Here is a 27,964-nt window from a genome sequence, read left to right on the forward strand (position 1 = left end):
CGACCAGGAGAGGGAGGGCCCCAGTGAGATGGATAAGGGGCAAAAGTTAGAGGCCTGTGGTGCTGGGAGGGTGAGGCTCTGGCTTCAGTGGGCCTCCTTGTGAGTTGGGGTCCCCAGGGGCTGGGGGGGGCACTAGCTGAGCTCCATGGAGTCTGTGCTGGGGGCTGAAGCAGAATCCTTCTGGATGCTTTCAAAGAGGGCAGCCAGCTCGGGGTTGGATCGAATTTGGGACGAGAAGTCAGCCATGATGGGGCTCTTCCCCACTTCTGGGATGGTCAGCAGGGCGGCCACTGCCCTCATCGCGGAGCGCTTCAGTTCATCTTGCTTCTCAAATTCCTGCTTCACAGAACCAGCTTTGACCTAAGGTGGGAAGCAATGAACAACGAGCCATCCTTTATTGAACACGGCCTTGCATTTCCCTGGTCACCTGTCATCCTCCCCAGCTCACGCGCCATCTCCTATCTTTATTTACTGCGCTTAAAGCAGGCTCTTGGCACCACCGGACTTCATGAATGGGTTGCTGTGACAGCCTTCCAGCTGGCCTCTTACCCCCGGTCACGTCCTTGCCTCTGCCGCCCACTGTGCAGACAGGCTGGGGAGTAGACTTCCAAAGCTGCCTCGCCTGCTTTCCAGTGCTTTATCCCCTCCTTCTCCCGCTTATTCACAGAATCTCAGGAATTTCCCCACTGCTTCTGCAATAAAGTCCAGATCCCTTCTGCTCTGCTCTCAGGACACTCAGCCCAGACAACACTCAGGCCCTTCCCCGAAGAGGCTCAGGTAGAGGTGAAAAGCTTGGCACTGGGGCTGGACAGTCCTGGGTTCCAACGGCTCTGCCCCCTAAGAGCTGTGACCCTTCTTTAAGCTCCAATCTAAAATACTCTGCTTTCTTTGTGGTTAATTACTACTCTTCCAAACCCAAATTAGTTTTGCATTCAGCAGGCATTTACTAGGTGTGACAGGCTCTGTTCTCCACGTGACAGCTTTCCGTGAGCCTTCTGCCCCAGATCCTCACCGGACCTTGAGGCACTCCAGGCTAACTGCCCTATACCAATCAATGAATCAGTCAGTGACTTCTATCTTTCTAAGGGTCTGACTCAGTTTCCCAATTAGGATGTGAGAGGAGGGAGTCCACCATGTTCAATGTTGCATCCCTAGTACCTTGCACAAGGCCCAACACTCAGGAAGTGTTTAATGAGTGAAAGAAAGAGCTAGGTTTGAATCCCAGCTCTGCAATTTACTAACTGTGTAGCCTCAGTCAATAACTTAACCTCTCTGAACCTTTGTTTCCCTGTGTGTATAATGCTAAGAATAAGTACTCTGTAGGGCAATGATAATGATCAAATAAACCACTTCATACACCACCTGTACTGCAGGAGATTCTCAGTAAACAGTAACAATGAACGATCTGCAGAGAACCCAGCAGGTGCGCCCAGGGCTGGGCAGGGGGCTTACCTTAGCGGTACAGGTGGCCCTGAGGGGCTCAATGAGCCGGTCCACCCTCTGCAGGACAGGCACAGGACACAGGGTAGCTAGTCGGGCGAGCATGATGAAGGTCAGCATCTGCCCAGGAGGAAGGAGACAGTTCTTGGTGAAATGGCCCAGGACAGAAAGGAGCAGGCCCTGGGGAAAAGCAGAGGTCTGGAGCTCAAGCCCAAGCTCTAGCAGCCAGCCTGCCTGCCTGCCACACTGACCTGTGTGTACTGGCACTCACCAGATATTGGTTGACGAAATTAAGGAATGTTTTGTGCATTTTCCCGGGAAAGACTGAGATTTACAACAGTGGTTCTCTCTAGGTGGAGTGGAACTTTTTGGCGATTACTACTCACTTTCCTATTCACTTTTAGATTGTCTAAACCCTTTAAGACAAGCATAATTCCTTTTGATTATTTTACACTGGTTTTTTGTTACAAAAATGATTCATGTTCATTGTATGTATTTTAAAAAGCTACAAGGATAGAAAGTAAAACCTGTCTCCCTCACAGGTAATAAAAAAATGGCCCAAACTTCTACAACTCACTTATCACCTAATAGTGAGTCTTGGCCACCTTCCATGCCAGCACAGAGATCCCTCTCCGTCCTTGTAATGCTGCCAGGATCCCATCCATGGCTGGAGGGACCCGGTTTACTGAGCCAGCTCCCCATGAGTGGACGTTTTGGTAGCTGCCAGCCTTTCCCAACTCCCAGAAAGCTGTGGAGAACCATCTCTCACATAAAACTCTGAATGTATTTGTAATTTTGAGTCAGTTCCATGAAGTCAGTTCATGGAGTGTCTAAGAATTCTAAATTTTAAAATGTTTCTAAGGTATGGGGATATATGTATTTGTATAGCTGATTCACTTTGTTATAAAGCAGAAACTAACACACCATTGTAAAGAAATTATACTCCAATAAAGATGTTAAAAAAAATTCCCCCCAAAATTAAAATGTTTCTAAATTCTACATTTTTCTAGTTCTGGTCAAACCATCCTCCCAAGAGCTTGCCCAGTGTAGACTCCCACCAAAGGTGTGAGACGTGAGTTCTTTTTCTTATTGTTAAAGAACAAAGCAGCTGTTTTCATGGGGGCGCCTGGGGCAGGGGTGGGGGACAAACAGGAAGTGGGCCCTGTGGCGCCTGGCTGTCCTCCCGCTGCGGCATGGGCCTGGGTCCGGCAGGGGGCTCGTCCTACCCGGATGTCATAGTGGTCCTTCAGGCCATCCTCCACGTGGTTCAGGAACTCGCAGATGTCCAGCTGGCCCAGGCAGCTCTCGAGCAGCGAGTACATGCACTCGAAGGCTGCCTTCCGCACATCCAGCCCATCGTCCACCGTGTGCTTAAAGGGCCCCATCTCCACCTGCAGGAGGGAGGGATGACAGCGGGCTGGGGGCTGTGACCCCAGGGCATAAGGACACCTTCCCAGGTTCCTGCTGCACCCCTCCCCCTCTGCTGTTCAGTACTGCGTCCCATCCCCAAATCATGCCTTAGGCCCTTAAGTCTCCATGCCTTTGCTCAGCCCACGATGACTTTTGATAATAATAGTAACAGTAATTATAATTACAATGATTAGAATCTACTGAGCAGTTATGATGTGCCAGGCCCTGTGCTGAGTGCTTGACAGATGACATGTGACTCATTCAACAGTCCCAGGAAGACAGTGTTACTATTAACTCCATTTAATATATGAGGAAACTAAGGCTCAGAAAGGTTAACTAACTTGCCCAAGGACACTAGCCCAAGCTAGTAAATAGCTCAACCAGAATTAAAACCCCAGGTCTCTCTGAAGTTATAACCAGAAGGCTCTGCTCTTAATGGTAACTCCTTCTTACCCCTCAAAGCCCAGCTCAAATGTCCCCTCCTTTTGGAAAACTTTCCTAACCCCTCTAAACAGAGTCACATCCTCCTCAGCAATGCCAGGTGGTTCAGCCCTTCTCATTATATCGTGCGATGACTTGGCTGTTCAATCACTTTTAATCTCTGCCTCTTAAATCCTAACTTCACCAAGTGCTCTAAGTAACTTAAATAATCAGCAGAGAGGGTATCCCTCCCTCTCCTTCAGGAGGCCATGAGCTCCCTGGTGCCTCATGTCTGGTCCTGGCGCCTGGACGCAGGGCTGGTGCTCCACGAACACCTGCTCAATGTCGAGTGATAACAAGAGTTGCTGGGGCTTCCCTGGTGGCGCAGTGGTTGAGAGTCCTCCTGCCGATGCAGGGGACGCAGGTTCGTGCCCCTGGTCCGGGAAGATCCCACATGCCGCGGAGCGGCTGGGCCCGTGAGCCATGGCCGCTGAGCCTGCGCGTCCGGAGCCTGTGCTCCGCAACGGGAGAGGCCACAGCAGTGAGAGGCCCGCGTACCGCAAAAAAAAAAAAACAAAAAACAACCAAGAGTTGCTGACGTTTACTGAGCACCGACTGCGTGCCAGGAGCAGTTCTGAGCACTTGTAGGATTTAACTCATTAAAAATCTTCTCAACAACCCTATAATGTGGACACGGTTATTTCCCTCCCTTTGCCCGTGAGGAGAAACTGAGGTTTAGAGAGGATCGCGTTGCCCCGGCCAGGGTCACACAGCTGGGAAGTGGAGGGGCAAACCTGACCCTGTGGGCCGGACCTGCTCTGATGAGCTTGACCCTAACCCTCGCCCCAGCCGCAGGAGTCAGACCCAAGGGCTCCCGGCTCTGTCCTCCCACGGCTTCACCTCTCGGATGAGGTCCCGGCGGATCTTCGTCTCCTGGTAGAGGAGGGGCAGGATGTCGTCCAGCAGGTCACGGACCAGTGAGGGCTTGTTGTGCACGGCGGAGTTGAAGAAAGCCAGGGTGGCCCGGCGCACATTCAGGTCTGGGTCCTGCAGGCTCTCCATGAACTCTCCTGGCGGAAAGACCAGAGGTGGTGTGGGGGGCAGCACAGCCAAACACAAACCACCCCCACCCCACCGTGCTTATCTGGTTTAACGGGAGCCGTGCAGACCTGGCTGGACGGGGACAAATGTGTTCTGAGCATCTACTCTGCGCAACAAACCTTCAAAGTCCAGATAAGAATGCGGACTTGAGTCTGGCCTAGGTTCAGATCCAGGCTTGACCACGTCCTGTGGCACCTTGGACAGCCTCAATGTCCTCAACTGTAAAATGGGTGTAACAGTAGTACCTACACTGTAGGACTGGTTTTAGGATTAAAAATGTGGTGATGTCTACAAAGCACACAGCAGAGCACCAGGTGAGGACTCTATAAATGTTAACTTGATTTTATTTCAGATGAGAATGCTGAAGATAAGAGAGGTGAAGAGACTTACACAAAATCACACAGCATTTCTTTTCGTACAGGTTAGACTGTTTAATAACTATGTTAATGTTTTATATATTCAATAAATAAATAAAATCAAGAATGGGAGGGATCCCTAAAAAAAAAACCAACTGTATTTCAAATGATTAATATAACCACCCAGGTTATGAAGGAGAAAACAACTCACCTAAGTAACTTCCAAAGCACTGGGACAAGATGCCCTCAGGCTAAAGACAAAATTATAAACGAATACTGATTTTTCACAGATAAGGGTTAGCAATTCTCATGACTACCTTCTGTGTATTCCAGGATTAAGTGAATAAGTATCTCAGGAGCTGGGTTTCTCCTGTAACAGAAGGGTATATAGAAAGGGAAAAGGCTAGCATGAACCCTGTGGTGTTGGACTGGAATATATATGTGTGTCTGACTATGTACAAAAAGTCATACATACTTAGATTTCCTGATTCTGTCTGCTGAGAGGGCCTCGAAGTAATGGCACCCCAGTAGCAATGAGCACACCTAGTGCTCAGATCTTGGATTCTGAATACTATTCTCCACTAAAAGGAATCAGGCTCCTTGGAGAAATGGTTGATTCCAGGGCTGGGGCAGGAAAGGTTCAAGATGGGTTGGGAGCACTTTATCGTGCCAAAAGGTAAGGAGATGCTCAAAGAATGATGGAAACATATCAACAGAACATAAGCAGCAGCTTGAAGGGCTCCCACTGGCTAAATGTGAGACAATCTTGGGAATCAAAATAAAGACAGTAATAGATTATAACCCATTGAGTGAAATACAAATCCCTGAGTCTATAATGATATGAACAAATCAATGAATAAATAAATGGGGGAAAAGGAAAAGTTACTTCTGAGAACAAAATGCAAACTAATAAATATGGGAGGAAGGCTGGAATTAGAAAGTTGTCATTTAGCAACTGTCAGTAATCATTTATTCAGGCAAGAAACCACAATGGATGCAAAACTTAGTGGGCAAAAATTTGATGAGGAAGAAAATATTTCAATAGGCTTAAAAATACTTATTCATGGGGCTTCCCTGGTGGCACAGTGGTTGAGAGTCCGCCTGCCGATGCAGGGGACACGGGTTCGTGCCCCGGTCCGCGAGGACCCCACATGCCGCAGAGCGGCTGGGCCCGTGAGCCATGGCCGCTGAGCCTGCATGTCCGGAGCCTGTGCTCCGCAATGGGAGCAGCGGTGAGAGGCCCACGTACCGCAAAAAAAAAAAAAAAAAAAAAAACTACAATGAGGTATCACGCCACACCCGTCAGAATGGCCATCATCAAAAAATCTACAAACAATAAATGCTGGAACGGGTGTGGAGAAAAGGGAACCCTCCCACACTGTTGGTGGGAATGTAAATTGGTGCAGCCACTATGGAAAACAGTATGGAGGTTCCTTAAAAAGCTAAAAACAGAACTACCATATGACCCAGCAATCCTGCTACTGGGCATATACCCAGAGAAAACCATAATTTGTAAATATACATGCACCCCAATGTTCACTGCAGCACTATTTACAACAGCCAGGACATGGAAGCAACCTAAATGTGCACAGACATAGGAGTGCATAAAGAAGATGTGGTACATATATACAATGGAATATTACTCAGCCATAAAAAAGAACAAAATAATGCCATTTGCAGCAATATGGATGGACCTAGAGATTGTCATACTGAGTAAAGTAAATCAGACACAGAAAGACAAATATTATATGATATCGCTCATACATGGAATCTAATTTTAAAAAACAATACAAGGGCTTCCCTGGTGGCACGGTGGTTAAGAATCCGCCTGCCAATGCAGGGGACATGGGTTCCAGCCCTGGTCCAGGAAGATCCCACGTGCCACGGAGCAACAAAGCCCATGCGCCCCAACTACCGAGCCTGTCCTCTAGATCCCGCAAGCCACAACTACTGAGTCCACGTGCCACAACACTGAAGCCCACACACCTAGAGCCCATGCTCTGCAACAAGAGAAGCCATCACAACTAGAAGCCCGTGCACCACAAAGAAGAGTAGCCCCCGCTCGCCGCAACTAGGGAAAGCCTGCGCGCAACAACGAAGACCCGATGCAGCCAAAAATAAATAAATAAATTTATAAAAAACAAAACAATACAAATGAACTTATCTACAAAACAAGAACAGACTTACAAATGTCAAAAGCAAACGTATGGTTACCAAGGGGCTGGTGGGGAGGGATAAATTGGGAGATTGGGATGGACGTATACCCACTCCTATATGTAAAATAGATAACTAATAAGAACCTGCTGTAGAGCACAGGGAACTCTACTCAATACTCTGTAATGGCCTATATGGAAAAGAATCTTTAAAAAAAGAGTGGGCAGAGATATAGGTATAACTGATTCACTTTGCTGTGCACCTGAAACTAACACAGCATTGTAAATCGATTATACTCCAATAAAAATTAAAAAAAAAAGAAAAATCAGCTCAAGCCCAAGAACAGGGTGGAGGTGACCAAAGGGGGCAGAGGGGCGGGGGCACTCACCAACGAAGGTCTTCAAGATGGGGTCGATGGGGTGCGGCTGGTCCGAGATGAGGAACTTGAGGGCTGTGATGACGGTGCAGCGGGTGTGTGGCTGACCTGCAGGACGGGAGGGGGCACTTGGGGCTGGCGCGGCGGGTCCCGGACACCCGCAGGCCGGAGGGCGCTGAGGCTCCCCTCGCCTCCGTGGGAGACAGAACCACGTCTCCTCCCCACACGAAACGCCCCGCACATCTCTGGGGAAGCTGATGCTACCACTTTCCTTGGCAGCCCAGAATCGCCCCTGAATTCTTCCTACTTCAGCTGAGAGCGTAAAACTGCCAGCTCTCAGGCAGCCACACCAAGGACAGGAACGGACGGGAACCCAGGACAGGGCTCAAGCCGAAGAAAGACCTCTCTGCCCAGGCCTTGGGGCTGCATCCTAGTTTTCAGACACATTATCTCAATTAATCCTCAGGATTAATTAATCCTAGTCACCGGTTGATAATAATAAAAAATCACATAGGGCTTCCCTGGTGGCACAGTGGTGGAGAGTCCACCTGCCGATGCAGGGGACACGGGTTCGTGCCCCGGTCCAGGAGGATCCCACATGCTGCGGAGCAGCTGGGCCCGTGAGCCATGGCCGCTGAGCCTGCGCGTCCGGAGCCTGTGCTCCGCAGCGGAAGAGGCCACAGCAGTGAGAGGCCCGCGTACCACAAAAAAAAAAAAAAAAAATCATATAATATTAGTAACAATAATTAATAAAAATTCTTCTTAATCTCCATTTTACACGAGGAGAGACTGGAATGGTTAAATTCACATCTAACGTCACCCAGCAGGTCCAGAATTCACCAGCTGCTTCTGAGCCCTCTCTGTAGGCTTCTCCAAGGAGGGAGCAGTTATGCTTCAAGCAGGCTGAACTCACTTAATTTTGCTTTTCTGCTTGCTTTCTGAGTAGAGAAGCGGCAGAAAGGGAAGGGAGTACACTTCCCATTAGGGTGAAGGAGATTAGTTGGCAGCTTCCACCCCTCCGGCACACAGCACTGAATGGGTTAAGGCTGTTTCCATCCAAGACTGCAGTTCAAGACTCAGCAGAAAGTTTACAATCTGATGCTAGGGTATGAGTGAGTGAGTTACTGACTTCAGACTTGTAGTTTTTTCCTTTTCTCTTTCCATCCTGACTGGCTCCTAAGAAGATTCAGGGTGGGTGATAAAGGTAATACACATAGAAGAGGATTAACTGAATTAAGAAGAACGAGGCCAAGGACAAAGTGAAATGGAAACCAGAGTGAGGGGCATGCAGCGAGAGGCAACTAGAAAGTCCTATGAACTTGCTAGAAGCAGGCCGCTGATTCGGCTCTAAGCATCCCAGCAGCCAGCAGTAAATAGGAAATGTGACTGGTTAGCTGGTTCAACAGCGGGCACGAGGTCTAAACAAATCTGAACTTAGAAAAGGCAGGGCTGCCCCTCATCCCAAGACTCTTGCCTCCCAAGGTTCCTCGTGAAGAGCCCTGTGCGGTGTTAACAGGTGAGGTCCTCAACGTGGTTGTCCTGCCCACACAGCGGTGAGGGCCCAGAGCTGCTGCTTGTATACCAGCAACCCAGGAAGGGCTTAACTGGAATCACTGACACAGCAGCGACAGTGGATACTAGCAATACTAATTAGGTACCACCCACTATACCAAGCACTTTGGCTGCATTATGTCAACTAACACAGCACTGACCCTACGGGGACCAGGGGACTAGCTCAAGGCCTGGAGGCCTTTCGCCCTCAGGGGCTTTCACCTGCCTAAGAGCCCACAGTCCACCTGCCCGCTTTCTTCCCCCCTGAGCTGCAGAACACCCCGACGCGCCCTAACCCCAGAACATAAGACCTGCCTTCCTCACCCCTTCCCTGGCCCTCTCCACACCCCGGGGCCTGGCATCCAATCCTAGCCCACGTTTACATTTGCTCCTGCCTCATGCTAGCCCGACACAGCTGCATTCTGCAGGCTGCCATTTCTGGCCCCTCAGAGAACTGCCTTTACTAACCCTCACCTGGAGCACAAGGCTGCTGTCCACAACAAGTGGCACCGCGAAAAGTTTATTTGTTGGAAGGACACATCAAGGATTCTGTCCCCTGCATCCCAGACGGTCCCACAGGAAGAGGCCTTTAAATCTCAGGAAACACTGTTTTTAATGGCTCCTCTGCCTTGAACCTTGTCAACACTGTGACTCTCAGACCTGACTACCTGAACAAGTTCACCCTATGTGGACCTCTGCCCACCTCCGATCTGGGCTGCCTTTGCCCACCCCTGTGCCCCTACCTGCAGCAAGTTGCTTCCGGAACCGCGGCAGGAGGAAAGGAGGGTTCACGAGGACCAGCTTCCCGAGGCACTCGGCCACCACCCCCCGGGTGCCCTCCTCGGCGCCCTCGCAGCGCTGGAACAGCAGGGCCCAGATGTCCTCGGTGTAGGGCTTCAGGCTGTCGGGCTGGGCGGCCCCCAGGGCCTCCCGGAGCGAGTGTAGCAGCAGGTACCGCCGCCGGGGCTCGGCCTCCATCTGCCCCAGCAGGAAGGGCAGGAAGTCAGGCAGGTTCCCCGCACCCACGCGGCCCAGCGCGTAGGAGGCAGCTGCCCTCACGTCCTCGCTGGGCGAGCCCAAGGCTTCCAGGAGCACCGCCTTCAGCTCCCGCTGGGGGCCCGGCCCGGCCACCTGGCCCACCTCGGCCAGCGACAGGAACGCCAGGACCTTGACCCCTGGGCTCGAGCTGGGCGACCTGGCATCGGAGACCAGGCGGTTGACTGTGCCCGCCACCTCCTGGGGACAGGCCACCGCGAGGGCCGCCACGCACCGAGCCAGCGAGTGGAACACCTGCTTGTGCAGGCCGGGCCCGCCGTCCGCCACCTGCTCGTAAACGGGCGCCGTGAGCAGGCCAACGAGTTCGGCGTAGTCCACACACGGCGGCCGGGTCCCCACCAGGGCCTGTAGGAAGCCTTCGGCGGCCGCTAGCACACCGGCCGGCAGGAGGGGCGAGCGCAGCAAACGCAGCAGCTCTGCCAGCACAGGGCCGCTGACCTCGGCCAACGAGTCTGGCTGGGCGCGGGTCACGGTGGCGAGGAAGTCCACAGCCAGCTGGGCCACGTGCATGTCGTTCTCACTGACAAGGGAGGGCAGCTCGGCCAGCACGGCTCGCACGGCGGATGGCGGGAGGCCGAGGCCCTGACTCTGGGCTAGGGCGGCCAGGGCGGCCAGTGTGGCCAGCCGCAGCGCCCGCTGGTTCTTCCGCAGGAACGAGGCCAGAATGGGCAGCGCCTCGGCTAGTATGGGCTGCAGGTCGATCCGCAGTGGGGACACAGCCACCAGTGTCAGCGCCTTGACGGCAGAAAGCCGGGTGATCTCATTCCGCAGGCGGTCCAGGAGAAGCAAGAGTGACGGCTCCAGGTTATCCCCGAGCCGGTCACCCAGGTGGCCCACGAGGTGGCCCATGCAGGAGATGGCCCGCTCCTTCACCTCCTGGTCCAGGTCGGTGGCACGAAGCCGTGCCAGGGTGGCCGCGGACATCTCTCCAATGTAGGGCTCGGGGTCCAGCATCCGAGGCCCGTCCAGCGGCCACAGGGCCCTCACCAGCTCCTGGAGCACCAGCAGGGCCTCGGCTGCAATCTTGTAGAAAGGGTCAGCCACGCAGGCCATCACAGGTGGCAGGAGAGCGGGCAGCTGGGGGTGGAAGGCCTCAGCCGGCTCTGTGCCCAGCAGCCCCTGCAGGAAAGCCAGGGCATCCATCCGGATGGTGGAGGAGCTGGAGCGGTCCGCCAGCGAGAAGACGATGCCTGGGGGTGGGGAGGTGGGGGGGGGGGTGGGAGGCAAGGTTACCAGGCCACAGACCCTGACCCAACTCAGCCCTCCCTGGATGCAGGGGTGGAGTACCCTCAGGCGTCTGAGCTGGACCCAGGCACCTGGGATCTCATGCAGCGGATTCTATGAGGTCAGGGCTTGGCCAGGGCCAGGGCTGAGTACACAGGCCAGGAAACCTATTTAAAAACAGAACATGGGGCCTGCACCCCGGCCCTGTTTTCACTGCTGGCAGTGGGGAGCCACTGTAGGTTGCTGAACAGGGGCACTCTCAGGGATTGGGGGCTGGGGTCTGGGTTCAGGAAGAAGCCCAGAACAGCAGACACTGGGTTCCAGTCCATCCTACCTGCTACCAGCACGGGCATGTGCTCTGCCAGGCTGCCCGGGAGGACGCCTGCCAGCTCGGTGAGGAGGCTGAAGCAACCCTGGCGGGCCCTGACACTCCGATCTTTAAGCTGCTTCTGCAGGGCCTTAATCACAAGAGGCACCTGTGGATGGAGGGCGGAGGTCAGTGACCACCCAGGAACCTCCACACCCCACCCACTACTGGGGGACTCGGCCCGGGCACCTGCCCATGGAGGACCCCCAGCGTGGAGAGGATCATTCCACCCCAAGCTTCCCATCACTTGCTCTGTACCAGGCACCTGATTCCACACTCACCTTCTGAGGTGGGTACTAGTCCTGTGCCCAGCTGACAGATGGGAAACAGGCACAGAGTTGAAGTAACTTGCTCAAGGTCACCGGGCAGTGTGGTTCTCACTCCTACACCTGGTGAGGGTGAAGCACTGGGGCCCCCTTCCCTCCTCCAGCGAGATTCCCTCCCCAGGGAGCTCATCCACTTCCGAGTTGAGGATTCCCCTGAAGCAATGACTCCTAGATCTACATCTCTGACACGAGACTTGTGTGCCGACTGCCCGCCAGACACCTCTACTCCGGCATCCAACGAGGGCTTCGAACATAAATGTCCAGAACAGAACTCTAGACATGCCCCCGCTCCACCCTCCACCATGGCAGGGACTGCACTATTTTTAGCCAGAGCCCCGAACTCACATGACACCTCCCTGCCTCTTGCCTTTCACATCCATCTGCAAACCCCAAAACTATCTCTCAAGTCCGCCCACCTGTCCCCCTGTCCCCTGCCCAAGGCACCAAGCCCTTTCACCTGCACAGCTGCAGCGGCCTCCAGCCCGTTACAATCCATTCCCCACACAGCAGCCAGCGTGAGCCTTTTCAAATGTGAGTGGGATCCCATAATTCCCCTCCCGTGGCATCTACCCTCTTAGAATAAAACTGAACCCCCTTGCTGTGGCCCGGAACCCTCCTCGTGCTGTTGGCTATCTGCCCGAGACTGTGTGGTCCAGGGGCAGGGACTTCATCTGTCTTGCCCCCTGTTGTGCCCCGCCACTTCATACACAGGGCCGGGGAACACAGCAGGTGTTCGGTACGCACAATCCAGTGGGTGGAGAGATGGGGGGCGGTGGGAGGGTGGGGGTATGGAAGAGCGAAGGGTGGTGAGCAGGAGGGAGGGGCAGGGGGAGGGCGGGCAGGCACACCTGTCCTCGCAGCATCTGGAGGCTGCTGCCCGACTGGGTGGGCTCCTCCACAGCCTCCAGCCATCCCTTCGGGGGCCGCGTCTGCCGCAGCAGCACGATGTAAGCCCCGAACACGTCGGCCTTGACGTTCTCCTCGCGTTCCCTGAAGCGGCGGATGAGCACGGGCGCCAGGGTGCAGTGGAAGTTGGTCAGCAGGTCGGGCCGAGAGCTGATCAGGGCCGCCAGGCACTTGGCCGCTGCCCGGCGCACCTTCCAGCTCATGTCATCATCGTCGCTGTACTCGTCCTCGCTCTCTGGGGCGGGAACCAGACACCCATGGAGCCCTGCGCACCACCCAGGGCGGTCTCCCAGAGTGGAAGGGTCAGAAGTGAGGGGGCAGTGAGGAGGGCTCCGCCGGGGCCTCACCTTTCCATGGTCACTACCCGTTAATGAACACCTGCCCTGTGCTAGGGGTGGCGTCAAGCAGGGAACCAGCTGGAGGTAGGCCAGGGTCCTCCCGCTGCCTCCAGACTCTTGGTTGTATTGACTACACCAGGGAAAAACTGACTCCCAAGCTTCCAGTGAGGATTTAGGGAATCCATTTGGGGCACAAGACCCAACCTTTGGTTTCAGGACTGGCTGCGTGATGTTTCATTTACTGGGATTTCAGAAGGGAAAGGTGATAGCTCCCCTGCCCCAGACAGAGTCCTGATTCCAGCTTCCAAGCAGGACTAACAATTAAGGAAAAGCTGTGTTTGTGTGGCTCTCCACTCTCCAAGCTCCCCCAAGAGATCAGAGCTCAAGTCTTCACCATGCCTCAGGAATGAAGGTGTCTTGAGCCCCCTTTTATAGATGATACATATAAGGCTCAGAGAGGACGAAGACTCTCCTGAGGACACACAGCTAGAAACAGCAGAGATGAATGAGGCCCACAAAGCCAACTCATACATCTGGGAGACACACATGAGGCTCAGAGGGGGATGGTCCTCCCTAGGGACACCCCCAGGCACAGGCTCAAAGGCCAGCATATTCCTACCCACGCTGCCCTGCAGAGAACTCAGACTCTCAGAGCACTGCATCTGGACAAGCCACAGTGGGCCAGATGGATGGTCCCCCAGATGTGTCTTGTCAGCTTAGCAGATGTGTCCCCTCTGATGGACCCTTGTTATCTCCACCCTATGTCACCCATGAAGAAACATCCAGAGCTCCCTGTTACTAACAAGAAAATGCCCAATCTCCTTGGCCGGGCATTTGAGCCCAAAATGCCTGTCCAATCTCATCTCCTACCACTGCATCTCGCTCTGAGTACCCATCAGGACCTAAGGCCTTCACCTCCATCAATGCCTCCAGGGCCCAGGGCCTTCCCTCTGAGTGACAGACAGACCCACAGGCACAGAAGCAAAGAAGCCATTGAGTCCATCCCCCATCCAGGTATCTCTCCCTGTCAGTGCCAATCATTCCACCACTAGAGCTTCACTCTGCTGGGTTAAAGCAATGGCTCTTGGAAGCCGTAACTAAACGGGTACAGAGATGGCAGCACGAGGTGGGGGAGTCTGGCAAACATGGCTCCAAGTCCCAGCTACGACACTTCCTAGCTGTGTTATCTCAGGCAAATCTCTTCTCATTAAGTCTCAATCTCCTTGTCTGAAATATGGGGATGATAATAAATATCTGGTTTCCCAGGGTCATTATAAGGAACATGAAGTAAGAGAGTACTCAGGGGACCTCCCTGCTAGTCCAGTGGTTAAGAATCCACATTCCAAAGCGGGGGACGTGGATTCGATCCCTGGTCGGGGAACTAAGATCCCACATGCCGTGGGGCAACTAAGCCCGCGCGCCACAACTAGAGAGAAGCCCGAGCGCCACAATGAAAGATTCCACGTGTCGCAACTAAGACCTGACACAGCCCCAAAAAAACAAATAAATATTTAAAAAGAAAATAGCACAGAGGACATCAGGAGATGTTCAATAAACAACAGCAATTACTACTATCTTGTGATCTGTGCAATCAGAGAGTGTGGGTACCACAGAGGATCCAGATTTCCAAGGGCAGGGCTGGAGCCTGAGGAAGAGCTGGGATCAGGATGGGGGCACCAGATGTGGCCCCTGTCTTTGGCTGGGGGATTCCCGGGAAGGCTGCACCCATTTCCACCCACCAGCCCAAGGACAAGTTGGCCACTCACCCTGCTCACTGAACTCACTGTCCTCTGTCTCCATCTGCTCCTCTTCCTCGTCACTGTCATAGTTATAGTTGGGGTCGTGCTTTATGTACTGGAGGCAGAGGCTGGTCACGCTGGGCACGTGGGGGCCCATCTCCTTGGGGCACCTGTGGGGTGGGATGCGGGAGGCTCTGCTGGACCCAGGCAAGACAGGGTTGGGGATGGGGCCCAGTGGTGAGTCCTGAGACCTGACTGCTTTGAGGCCAGCATCCTGCCCCCACACCATCCCCACCAACTTCTCAAAGAAACCCCAGGGCCCCCGTTTTCCAGCACCCCTGTTGCACCTACTTCCTCAGGAAGGCCTCGAATGCCTGGAGGCAGGACTCCCGAAGCTCATCATCATCCAAGTTGCAGAACTCCTCCACCAGGGGCACCAGTCGGTCCAGATGGGTCCCTGCAGGGCCAAGTGGGTCACTGAGGCAAGGCAAGGTGAGGCCAGACCATCTCCAGGGCTCCCCCAGCCCACAGCATTCAGCCTGTACCTGCACCTGCAGTCCTGGCCACTGCAATGTTAATCAGAGGCTTCAAAGTCAAGCAGATGTGGGTTCTAGCCCTGACTCAGCACCCTATAAGCTATGGGACCTTGGGCACATCGCAACATTCTTTAACCTCAGACCACTCATCCTCACAGTAGGGATAACAATGCCTACCAGCCAGAGAGTTTGTCAAGGTTAACGGTAAGATTCAGATAAAGATCTCCACCCAGGTCCTGGCACGAAGCAGGCACTCAGTAAGTAGCATCTGTTGTTGAAACTATCACTCATGTTCTTGCCTTATTTCCTGCGCTAGGTTGTAGACCTGGGCAAGGAAAGTGGGGAGGCAGGCACTGCCCTTACAAACCAGGCAAGAGGGCCCCCCCCACCACTGCCCCCGGGGCTTTATACGGATTCTGCCCTAGCTCCTCTCCAGCCGTACCCTTCCCCACCCTGAACCCTGTCCGGTCCTGTGCAGTTCTCTTGGCCAGGTCCATGCTCCCGAGGGTGGCTGCTGTTTGGGGGGATGTGGACAGAGTACAGACTGCAGGCTGGGGCCTCCATGTGTGCTTTTAAGGTCCCCTGCAGTGAGCGAGCCAGAGGGGAGGGAGGGCAGACCGTGGCCACTCTACTTACACTGCCCTGTTCTAGCCCGAACTAACTCCAAGGTGTTTGAGAATAAATTCAAAACTGATTGGAGGATTCCATTTCTACAAAACTCATCTCTGGTGACAGAAAGCAGGTCAGTGGTTGCCTAGGGTGGGGCAGAGGGTGGATGGACTACAAAGAGGCACAAGGAAACTTTTGGGGGTGATGGAAATGTTGTGCATCTTGATTGCGGTGGTAGTTTCACAAGTGCGTGAAAAGGTCAAAACACACTGAATTGTACACTTTAAGTAGTGCGGTTTATTGTACATACATCATCCCTTTGGAGGCATGACTTATAATTACCCTCGCGAGCCTCTGGGTAGGGCTCAGAAGCAGGTTGAGCTCAGGGCCCACCTGGCTGCCTCTCGAGCCCTCTTCCTCTTCAGGCGCTTCAGCACCGCCACCGACCCTCTCCACCTCAACCACGCCCCCTAACCAGAAGCTGCTCACCCGGGCCCCACCCCCTCAGCCCAGGTCCCGCCCCTCTCCCGGGATCCCCGTAGTCGGCCCCGCCCCCTCACGTGGGGCCCCGCCCCCTTACCGAGCCGGTGGCCTGCCTGGCGGCCAACGCTGCCCAGGCACTGGATCAGGGTGCGGATCGCCGCGGGGCTCGCGGGCGCGCGTGGGCCGGGCAGCCGGTCCAGCAGGTGGTCCGCAAGCTCGACGAAGAGGTCGGTGCTGCAGGCGGCCGCCAGATGGCCGAGCGCCCCAACGGCCCGCTTGCGCACGGCCAGGCGCGGACTGCTCAGCTGCGGAAGCAGACACTGCAGGAGGCTGGCGTGGAAGGCGCCCAGCGGGGCGCCCAGCCTGGGGAGCCGGAAGGAAGGGGTGTCGTGCGAGGCCCCCCCCCGGCGGGCAGCCTGGGCAAGGCACTGCCCCTCTCCCCATGGGTGCCTGGCCGCCTCCCCCATTATGACAACCCAAGGACCCTCACCCTCCCCATCACTGAGGCCAGAGTGATCTAAAGTGGGCCTCAGGCTTCCCTGGTGGCGCAGTGGTTTAGAGTCCACCTGCCAATGCAGGGGACACGGGTTCGTGCCCCGGTCCGGGAAGATCCCACATGCCGCGGAGCGGCTGGGCCCGTGAGCCATGGCCGCTGAGCCTGCGCATCCGGAGCCTGTGCTCCGCAGCGGGAGAGGCCACAACAGTGAGAGGCCCGCGTACCGCAAATAAGTAAATAAATAAATAAGTGTGCCTCTGCCTAACTCCTTCAGTGGCTCCCCAATGCCCTTTAGATAAGCTGAGCTCCGGGCTCAAGGCAAGAGGGAACACCAGAGAATGGTTTCTGCACAGATAGAACGCAGTCCCCTGCAGCAGCTTCTTTCCCACCTTCAAACCAGGCCTGTGCTTTTCCTGTCCCATGTGTCCTGAAACCTTTTCTTCTCTCCCTCTACACCAACACATTGACCTCACCCTCCCATATCTCTCTGTCCAGCCCAGACCTCTCTCCTGGGTTTCATTTATTTATGTGTTCACCTACTGTGTGACAGGGCCTGGGCTGGAAACTCGGGAGAGCAAGACGGACTCTGGCCCTCAGTCCTGCCCTATGGAGTTTTCGGTTGAGTGGGTACCTCCCAGGCACCTCAAATTCAACATGTTCCAAACGGAAACCATCACGCCCACCCCGACACTGCTCCTGGAGTGCACCTACACGGCAGTGGCCCTGTGTCTGTGCCCACAGTTAGGAAAGCCAGACCCCTGGGTGTCAGCCTTGAGTCTTTGCCTCTCATCCACTCCAAGCACTGTGGAGTCCACCTCCTAAATACAACCTGAATTCACCTGCCTGCAGAAGCCTTCTAAGCAGTTTCCCTGCCCATTCAAGCCCCTCCCATCTTCCGTGCACTCTGCACATAGAAAGATCAGTCTAAAACACACAAATACACCCAGGGCATTCCTCATGCCTGCCGAGAACCCCTCCGTGAGCCCCTCACACTTTCAGTAGAATCTTCAGTCAACTGCCCCACCCTCCCAGCCCTTATCTCTCCACACCAGCCCCTCCTCATGACACCCCATGACTGCCTTGCACAACCCCCAGGACCTCATGTCTCTCTGGTCTTTGCCCTCTGGGCCGAAGGCAGGTCCCCCATACGCGGTCCCCCTTATGCTCATCCACGCCTGGCCAAGTCCTGCCCACCCTTGAAGGCTCAGCTGGCTGGACCCTCTCTAGGAAGATTCCCCACCCCCCAGCTGGGTTAAGGGCTCCTCCTCTGAGCTCCTGCAGGCCCTGCTCTTAGCCGTATTGTTGTTCTTACTCCATTCACAGGTTTATGTGCCTGTGAGCTTTTCCTTAGGGGCCGCCAAGACCCAGCCAACTCCATATTCCCAGAACTAGTCCAGCACCTGACATTTTTCCAGTAGGTGCTCAAATCTTGAGAGGCTGAATGAATGAATACTTTAAAAATGTGTAGTGCAATTTAAAACCAAGGCCCAGCTATAGTAATCCAAGAGAAGAAAAAAAAGAGAAAGAAGGGCCGACGGAGAGGATGAACACACGTGGGCTCCAGCTACGGAGAGACCTGAATTCAACACCTAGGTTCTGCCATTTATTGACTGTGCCTACAGACAGGCCACATCACCTCTCAGAGCCCAGAAAATGGTGACAAACGAGTTCTCCTGGGACACTGCTGGTACGATTAAAGAGCCCTGGCACAGGGACTGGCGTACAGTAAGTGCTGGCTCTGTGAATTTGAGACCCTCCCTGTCCCCCTGTCCTCCTTGCCCAGGGTGGCCTCCCGCACCTGCTCAGCATGTCAGAGAGGATGTCCAGGGCTTCCAGCTGCACAGCCACGTCCTCCTGCTGGGCGATGGCACTGGTGAGCTGGCCTGTGATCTTCCGGCACACACTGGCGGCCAGGCCAGAGCCTGCACAGAGCACAAGGTGGGTGCGGTGAGGCCCAGGGCTGGCCTCCACCTGTGGTCGGCCTTTGCTCTGGTTGTGTTCCTGAGCCCACATCCCTCAAATCCTGCTGACCAGGGAAGCCAAGGGTGGCGTGGTCCAAGGTTTGACGCAGAGTCAGACCAAACTAAAGGAGACAGCTGGGGAGCTAAAGAACCGAGGGCGGACCTGCTGGCTGGCTCACCCCACACCTGACCCCTTTGCCCTTTGCCTTCCAATGGGGAGGTGGGAAAAGTTAAGCACTTCTTTCCTAGACTCCTTTGCTGCTTGGAGAGGCCAGGTGACCATGTTCTGGCCATTGAGATACAGGTCAAAGTCTTCTAGGGAAACACGTGCTTTTCTTATAAAGGGCAAGAGACATGCGTAGAGACTTCAGCCCTGTCCTAAATGAGCTTCTGAATGGCTGTAAAAATGGAGTGGCTGATCCCTTCAGAGTTATGTGAGAAAAGTAATCCCCTACTTCTTCAAGCTGCCATTAGTTAGACTTCGCTACTTGCAGCTAAAAGCATCCCTGAAACAGAGCCATGAAGTTTAACAGATCTGGGTCTGAATTCCCTGCCACTTATTAGCTGGCTGACCTTGGGTAAGTCCTTTCACCTCACTGAGCCTCAGCTTCTTCAATCATAAACTAGGACAAATAGCAATAGCACCGAGTCCCTAAGACCTGAGTACCTGTGGCTGCAGGGGGGAGCTCCGACAGGACGGTCTTGAGGCCGATGCCAGCGATGTCTCGGAGCTGCTCCTTGTCTGACCGCATGTTGGCACAGAGGGCATCCACGATGGTCTCCACCTGGTACTCCTTCACTTTGCCCACCAGAGGACCCAGGCTGAGTATGGAGGGAGGGAGGGAGGAGGTCCAAAAGCCCAGGCTCAGCTTGAGTCGGGCTGCCCCTTATATCCCCTGTCTGTGGGGCCACATGTGCTGAGGAAAAGGCCCCAGATCAACAGGGGACTTCCTATTTTGCCAGAAAGAAAGGTACCGTCTGGGTATGCCAACATCATTCCTGGCACCTCCCAAACCTGCATCTCCTCTTGGGTTTTACATCTCAGTATATGGCCAAACCATCGAACCCGGCAACCTCAGCTGGAAACCAAGGAATGCCCAAGAGTAGGGTTCTCAAACTTGCCCGTGTATCAGAATCCCCTACAGGACTTGTTAAAACAGATTGTGGGACTTCCCTGGTGGCACAATGGTTAAGAATCCACCTGCCAATGCAGGGGACACGGGTTTGAGCCCTGGTCCGGGAAGATCCCACATGCCGCAGAGCAACTAAGCCCATGCGCCACAACTACTGAGCCCGCGCTCCACAACGAGAAGCTACTGCAATGAGAAGCTCATGCGCTGCAAACGAAGAGTAGCCCCTGCTCGCCACAGCTAGGAAAAAAAGTCCACATGAAGCAACGAAGACCCAACGTAACCAAAAAAAAAAAAACACATACAACACAGATTGTTGGGCCCCACCCCAGCTTTTCAGACTTAAGGGGTCTAGGTGGGGCTTGAGAATTTACATTTCTAGCAAGTTCGCAGTAGATGCTGACGGTCCAGGGACCACACTTTGAGAACCTGCCTTAGAGGCTTGCTTCTCCAAGTGTGGTCACAGATCAGCACTACCTGGAGACGCAGAGATGCAGCAGCTCAGGTCCTACCCGACAGCTACCGGACCCCCAGGCGATTCGAACGCACGTGAACGTTTAAAAACTGCACCACACTGCTTCTCAGCCTTCAATGGGCATTGCCATCACCTGGGGCCTTTTAAGAAATGGTTACCCAGGTGCCAGCCCCAGAGTGTCTCAGTTAGTTGGCTTCAGGTGTGGCCTGGAGCTGGGGATTTTTTTTTTTAATTCCCCAGGTGATTCTAACATGCAGTCAAGGCTGAGAACCTCTGACCTAAGAGTGGTTCTCAGATGACAGTGTGCATTAGAATGCAGATTCCCGGGCGCTACATCCTCACCTGCCCACCCCAGCCCACTCCTGAATTAGAATCCCTGGGTGGGGAGCACACAGTTTAAACAAGGGTCCCAGGTGGCCGCAATGCACACCACTTTGCAAACTCTTGACCTCTTCCTCTAGGTAATCACAGGTCTTTCCACTCTACCTTCTATAGCACTGGTTCTCAGTAGGGGTGATTCTGCCCTGAGGGGCGTTTTGGATATTTACTGGGGGCGGGGGGGCTTCTATTAGTTATGTTCATCACAACTAATGAGACGGCACTTCTGCCTTTTATTGAGGGGATGGGGGAGGGGGGGTTTGGGTTGGGGAGGTCGGGGATGATAGAAAGACAATATTGCAAAACCATGTTCCATGTCCTGCTGGAGTTTCTAACATCCCACTGGGCATTCACACAGGTAGAAAGCCTTTCTATAATCTGAGTCCAAAACCTAATTTCATTTTACATATAAACACAAAGTACTTTTCTGCACTATTTTAATATATTAAAATATTAATATTTTAATATACTCTAAAATTTCCCAAAATGTAGTTATCAGGTAACTCGAAGGAAGACTGTACTTTATTGTCCTGGGAAACTTTACCGGGACACGGTCACCATTTCAGAAAATCTCGTAAGATCAATGCTGCCTGTGCTGAGTCCCCAACGTCCACACCTGTCTCCACCTGCTTCCTGCCTTGGCGAGCCTACCTCAGGTGCAGGCTTCTCACGATTTCATGACACGTCTACCGTCAACGTGCCTGAGCACTTACACAGTGAAACACATACTATTTTACCATCAACAACGTTCCTCCTATTTGTCCTTTATGCTCCGGTTTAAGGCATTATATAAACTGTTTTGTAATCATGTGTAAAGGCAGATTCTATTATGCATGAATTTCATTTCGTGATAAGAAAAGAGTATTTCAGACCATGTGTTATAAAAAGGGGTTTTGCTTCTGCTAGTAGGAAACCAGTCCACCTGATCTCAATTCCACCGTTAGAGGGATGCTCCCGGACCACAAAGCTGAGCACGTCTTGTTCCTGCATGAAACTCTTTACTGAATTCCTGTGCTCTTGGGATCAAGCTGAAATTCACTACCCACCCAGAACACCTGGATCCAGCCCACAGAGTACTGTTGGAGAGGCAGTGCCCCAATTCTGTTGACCCCCGCCATTCCTCAGTCCCCGGCTTACCCCGTCACACACACACATGCCCTGCACATACCCCACCTTGCTTTTTCAGCTCTGGGGGTAACTGGCAAAGGTCTCAGAACGACACCTCATGACGCCTATGGCAAACGCGCCCACCCCCGCCGCGTTCTTTCACCCCCACCACTCCTGTGCATGCCAGCCTGACCTTTCAGCTGCCAACACCTGCATCTGTGCCTGAGGGCTTTCCCTGGCTGGAGATGCCAAGGAATGCATAACGCTCCACCTACCCCAGGAGCAGCCCTCAACCAAGGAAAGCTGGCAGGTGGGAACACTCCAAGGTGCATGTCCTACACTGTGTGCCAGGGATCCCCAGCAGGGGTAAGCTCCACTCACCCACAGGAGAAACTTGCTTGATGCTTTATTGCTTTTCTTCCTTCCCTGCCTCACTTCTCTACCCCCCCTACCTAGTTTCCTGGGATCTCTTTCCTAGTAAACTTATACCTGAATCCTTGCCACAGGGTGTACTTCTGGGGGAACCTACACCAAGTCACTGTCCAGCTCCACTGGGGCTCCAACAGACGCTCAGCAATTCTTCTCTCAGAGGCTGTACCCCAAAGGGTCAGGGACCCTCCCATCACCACCAGGGTCGACACTCACCACTTGACCGCCAGGTTCTGCACCTCCCCGTTCTTGTCCTCCAGAAGCCTGAGAAGCATCTTTACCACCTTGCGTTCGCTGTCCTCATCCAGCTGGATGGAGTCCTTCTGCAGCTCTGACATCAGGTCACTGGTAGCCATGAACCTGGGCAGGGAGGACGGAGGAGGATTGCCGAGCAGCTCCTGGGCCCCGGTGATTTGGGCAGTACCTCAGAGTTCCCCAGAAGCAGACCTTGATACAAAGGGTCAGGGGAAGTCAAGGGCAATAGATTATCTGGGCTGTGGGCACAGCTGGGCTACCACAAGGCAACGCGTGTGTGAGACACCGACTGGCCCAAGGTGGCAGACTCAGACACACAGCATCCCAGCTAAAGGCTTAGGACCTCCAAAGCACATAGCTCCTGCTTCTGCCATTTATGCAAATGTGAACTTGGGCAAGTTACTTCACCTCTCTGAGCCTTATTTAACCTGTCTGAAAAGTGGGGATGAGAACGGTACCTGCCTGTGGGGCTGTATGGAAGATAAAAGAAGACAATGTATGCGGTGTACTTAGCACACAGTGGGCACTCAGTTAAGTGTCCCGCCATGATTATAATGTCACGTCATTTGCGTCTCACTCGGGCTAGAAGGTCAAACACAAACCTTGCAACCGAGACAGGTGTCAGCAGGAAGCCTCTCTACCTGACAGGTGGAGGGGGACTAGCCCCGCCCAGCCCACCCGACCTCAAAGAATCACTCAGCCCTGCCCTCACACCAGCGGGTCTCAAACCGTAGCCAGCATCAGAATCACCTGCAGGGCTTGCCAAACGCTGCTGGGCCCCAGGGTTTCTGAATCAGAAAGTCTGAGCTGGGGCCCCAAATTATGCATTTCTAACAAGTTCCCAGATAAGGCTGAGGGGCGGGGACCACACTCTGAGAACTAACGCCCCAGGCCAGGTTGACAGGCAACAGGCATATGGCAATGGCTGAGCAGTCCCCAGCCACAGCTTGCAGACCCAGGGTGGGCATCAGCGTCAAGGACCACCCACTCACAGCTGGGCAGATCCGTGTGGCCGGATGCCCTGTCCCCGGCATTTGAAATTGCAGTGGAGTCTGAGCTGGAAGGTCACGGAGAGCTGGGGCTGCCGTAGCAACGTGGAGCACCATTCCTGCCAAGATCAGGAGGGGAGAGCAGTCTTAAACTGGCAGCCCTCGGCTGTGTCCACCTAGCAAATGTTCTTCGAAAATTTGAATTATTTATTGACATTTAAAAATTAGAAGTCTGGAGTCGCGAGACTCCAGATTCTCTTGAAAACAGAATATTTGAATACAGCTGGGCCAACAGTCTCTGGTGACTATAACTGGCTCGAGGCAGTGGCGGCTGCCCTCTGTAGGTAGATGCACACTCCCCAGGTCAGCAGGTTCTCCCCAGGCCCACTGCAGCCGTTTACTGGCTCCTGCAGGCACTTGACAGCAGAGAGGAGAGATGCTGTGAAGTCCGCATCAGAGAGTGGCGGCCCCAAAGAAAGCGTCCAGCTTTTGCTCCCCAACCAGGCCTCTTCACACCAGCCTTGCTTTCTAGCTTGAGCAAGTCAACCAAGAACCCGCTCCCTCTGCCCCACCAAGCCTGCTATGGCAAAATCAGTCACAGTGGGATTCCAGCCTCATCTCTGCAGGCTCAGACCTGCTGCTGGATGTCACAGTGGCCCCTAGGGCCCCTTAGGCAGGAGGGCACTTGTCGGTGTCATAGCTGTTTATTTTTAACAGCTGGGATAAGCCTCAAGCCTGAGAGAAGAAAGGAGGCTGGGCTGGAGGCAAGGAGCGGGTGGCAGGGCTGACCATGCCCACCTGTGGGCCTGGCCACCTCAGGACTAGCAGCCAAGGTAAGATGAAGGATGAGGTTTGGATCTGAGCCAGGACAAGGCCAGGGGTAGCCACATGCACTCCTAAGTCTGTCCAGCTGAAGGGATGTTCAGAGAAGGCAGGCAGGGCCTTGAAGCTGAGTTTCTGCTGCAGTCCATGGAGACCCAGCTCAGCCTGGCAACCCAAGGGATGGACTCCTTTGCTCAAGATGGGCCTCCTGTCTCTCTCTTTCTTCTCCACCTATTGAACTCCCATTCACCTGTCAAGGGCCCAGCTCAAATGTCCTAGTCTCAGGGAAGACTCCTCTCATCACCCTGCCCTATCCTCCACCCACAATCTCTAAGCACACTTGGTCCCCCTGGATAGGACCCTCTCAGATACTCTGCACCCCTCCATTACAGCATCTCTCACACTGCACTGCAAGCTTGGTCACCAGTGTCCCCCTGTTGAACTGTGAACTCACAGAGGCCTGTCAGTTCATCTCTGGGACTCCAGACCCAGCAAACAACAGGTCCAAAGAGGCCCTGAGGGGGCAGGGTAAGGGCAGAAGGGGAAGGAGGGTTAGGACCAGCCCCTAACAGGGCTCAGAGCCAACCAGCTGTGTGGAAATCCAAACTCAGAAACTAATCCTTCTGAAATACTCCCCAGCACTTCTGACACCCCAGAGTTCCTGCAAACACAGCTCTCACATATGCGTGTATATGTGTGTGGCGGTCGTAAAGGGGGCATATACAGGAAAGGGTATCATTTGGTAGATAAGAGTGTGGGCACCGAAGTTTGGCTTTAAGTAAATATACTGGCCATACACTTATCACCTGGGTGACCTTGAACAACTGACTCCTCTCTCAGCCTCAATTTTTCCATTTATAAAATGGGAATTTTCTTTGCCCCACTTCGTAACACCTTTGGAAGGTTTTAATAGGACAAGCAGCTTTTGGCATGAGGCAGATGAGGCAGCTAGGCTCAGAGAGGTTGCATGAACCACCCAGTATCACACAGCAAGTTGGGAAAAGAAGCACACCGGTCAGGTCTCCTGGCTCCTCAACCAATACTACTATGTTTTCAATAAATGATGTAGGAATTCATGCAAGACCCCTCAATTTACCCATTTCACTGTTGAAGTCTGAGTGGGAGTAGAGCAGCCGCCTGCCCACAGAGTGGGGGCCCAGGACAACAGGGATCGAAGGCTTCCTCCACCTGCCTGGGACCCCCACTTGCAGTCACCGTCCGGCCTCCAGGAGTTAGAGGACACAGTCTCAGTTTCATTCCAGAGAAACCCTAGAGGCGACTCAACTGAAATACTCGGCCACATGGGTGCCTGGACAGCTGGTCAGGCCCCCTGGTATTTGGACTTTAAAAATAGATATCATCCTCATATGCTTGGGGTGGTTTTAAGTGTTCTCAGGGCCGCTGGCAGAGCAGACTGGAAGCGCTTCTCAGGCTCCAGTTGGCAGGGCCAATTCCCTCTCCTGGAGCCTGGACCTGAGGGCCTAGACAGTGGTGCAAATCCCCTCGGCGACTGGCCGGCTGTGTGACCTTGGGCAAGTCACTTCACCTCTCCAAGCCTCTGGAGAACAGGAAGAACAATCACTACCACCCAGGCAGACAGGAAGACTGAATGAGATTACACTGGACAGCAGGGAGCCTGGGACACAGAAAACATTCACTGAGCACCGCCTGTGTACCCAGAACATGCTCTGGACACAAAAGGAGACTGCACAGTCCAGAGGTCCAGGAGCTCTGGGTCTCCCAGGCTTAAAAAGTTATGCAGCAGAAATATGGGCCGGGGGAGGTGCCTAACCCTGCCTGGGTATCAGGAGGCATCCCAAAGAGGTGACACCTGAGTAGCAGCTAGCCTGGTGAAGGGGGGAAATGACGGGGCAGACAAAAAACTTCCAGGTAAAGGCCAGACAGGGGAGGGGACTGGCAGATTTCTGATGTGCCCAAAATCACAACAGTGTCAATCTATTAAGCGCTTACCTGGTGCCAGACACTAATCTAAGCATCCCGCATGTATTAACTCATTTCATCTTCACACCAACCCTCTAGGTGGGTTCTGTTATTATCCTCATTTCACAGAAACAGAAGCTGAGGCTCAGAGGGGTTACGCAGCTTATCCACAGTCACACAACCAGTAAGTGGCCGGAGGCAGGATCTGAACCCAGGACTCTGGCTCAGAGGCTCTACTAAAGCAAGGCCTCTTGAGCGGTGCTGAGGAATAAACTGCCGAAGGCAGGGGTCAGACCAGGAGGGCAGGGCCTGGGTATCCTTAGCTGTCAGGGGGCCTTGCTGAGATCTCATCCTCTGTGTTAGACTGTCCTGGCTGTGCACCTCGATTCTCCACTTCCTAGCTTTGTGACTGCACCTGGGCCCTTCTCGCCTCTGAGCCTCACTCTCCTTACCTGTAAAATGGCGGGGGGGCGGCGAGTAAAGCGACAGAATGTTCAACGGGCTATATCCTCTCTGAGGACTCCTTACAGCACAGAACTGGCTGTGTGATTATGGACCAGTCCTTTTCCCTCTCTGGGCCTCAGTCTCCCCTGAGGAAGAGGGGACTGGGCCAGAAAGGGAGTGGCCCACAAAACCTATAAGCCCCCACCAGAACCATCACCTACCTCTGTCTGCTAAGCCACTCAGCCCAGCCCCCTCCCTCAGGTGGTGTCAGAGCAAACCAGGGAGGCGGGGAAAGGGTGCCCCTATGAAGTGCGGGGAGGAGGCGCGGGGTGATGTTGAGAAGAGAGCAGAGCTGAGGGTACGAGTGAAAAAGTCAGCCCTGGGGTTTGTAGTCCTGGGAGGGGCGCGAGTTTCAATGCGGAGAAGAAGAGGCAGGCGCTGGGATCCCCAAGGAGAGGCCGAGGGCTTCAGTGGGGGTTGAAGAGGAGAGCCAGGGCCCATCAAATGCGGGGAGAGATGCGGGCTGGGCATAAGTGGAGAGAGGAGAGGCAGAGGAAGCGTGTAGAGGGGCAAGCTGCGGTTCAGACGCGGGACGGCAGGCAGGGGCTGAAGTTTGCACGGTGGGAGACGCAGCTGGGCTGGAGTCCCGGAGCGGACAGGGCAAGCAATCCGCGTTGAACTCAGCCCGAGCTTCCGCCGGGCGCAGAGGCGGGGAGGGGGCGTCTCGGGGGCAGGAGTGGAGCCCGCTGCGAGGAGCAGAGATGGGGGCTGCAGGGTCCCGGGGGAGGGCCGGCGCTCCGGGAGGGCAAGGCCGGGGGTTCAGGGCGGGGCGGAGGGGCGGAGAGGCGGGGGCCGGGCAGCGGGCGCACCTGAAGTCCTTGTCGCTGGACGTCATCTTCTCCAGGAGGCTGGAGATGTGGAAGGCGGCGGTGCTCATGGTGTCTGCGCCGCGGGGCCGCCGACGGGAAGGAATATGGCGGCGCGGCGCGGCCCCCTCCCCCGCCGCACGCGGGCTGCGCTCAGCTAACAGAAATAGCCGCCCCCGCCCCGCCCCGCCCCGCGGCGCAGCGCTCGCCTCTGCCTTGGCCGCCGCTGCAGGAGGCGGGAGGCGGGAGGCGGGAGGGGCCGGCCAGTAGCTCTGTGGT

At 54.4% G+C, this 27,964-nt stretch overlaps 1 protein-coding gene across 3 annotated transcripts; it reads right to left on the reverse strand.

Moving 5' to 3' along the window:
- Window positions 1-132: 132 nt before the first annotated feature.
- CAND2 (cullin associated and neddylation dissociated 2 (putative)) lies at window positions 133-27,756 on the reverse strand. 3 transcript variants are annotated; one of them, XM_065884925.1, is made up of 15 exons: window positions 27,689-27,756; window positions 22,585-22,728; window positions 19,517-19,671; window positions 18,687-18,810; window positions 16,490-16,755; window positions 15,116-15,221; window positions 14,792-14,934; window positions 12,630-12,922; window positions 11,423-11,564; window positions 9,552-11,054; window positions 7,270-7,365; window positions 4,171-4,340; window positions 2,667-2,831; window positions 1,453-1,560; window positions 133-360 (listed from the first exon to the last, which is right to left on the reverse strand). In XM_065884925.1, the coding sequence occupies exons 1-15, from the start codon at window positions 27,754-27,756 to the stop codon at window positions 133-135; spliced, it is 3,711 nt and encodes a 1,236-aa protein (XP_065740997.1). The 3 variants fall into 3 exon arrangements, with proteins under 3 accessions (XP_065740997.1, XP_065740999.1, XP_065741000.1); XM_065884927.1 differs by having other exon boundaries at window positions 12,630-12,918; window positions 14,788-14,934; XM_065884928.1 differs by lacking the exons at window positions 18,687-18,810; window positions 19,517-19,671 and having other exon boundaries at window positions 4,171-4,270; window positions 7,272-7,365.
- Window positions 27,757-27,964: the final 208 nt, after the last annotated feature.

Source organism: Phocoena phocoena, chromosome 10 (genome assembly GCF_963924675.1).
Source record: "Phocoena phocoena chromosome 10, mPhoPho1.1, whole genome shotgun sequence".
In the NCBI taxonomy this organism is placed as follows: domain Eukaryota; kingdom Metazoa; phylum Chordata; class Mammalia; order Artiodactyla; family Phocoenidae; genus Phocoena; species Phocoena phocoena.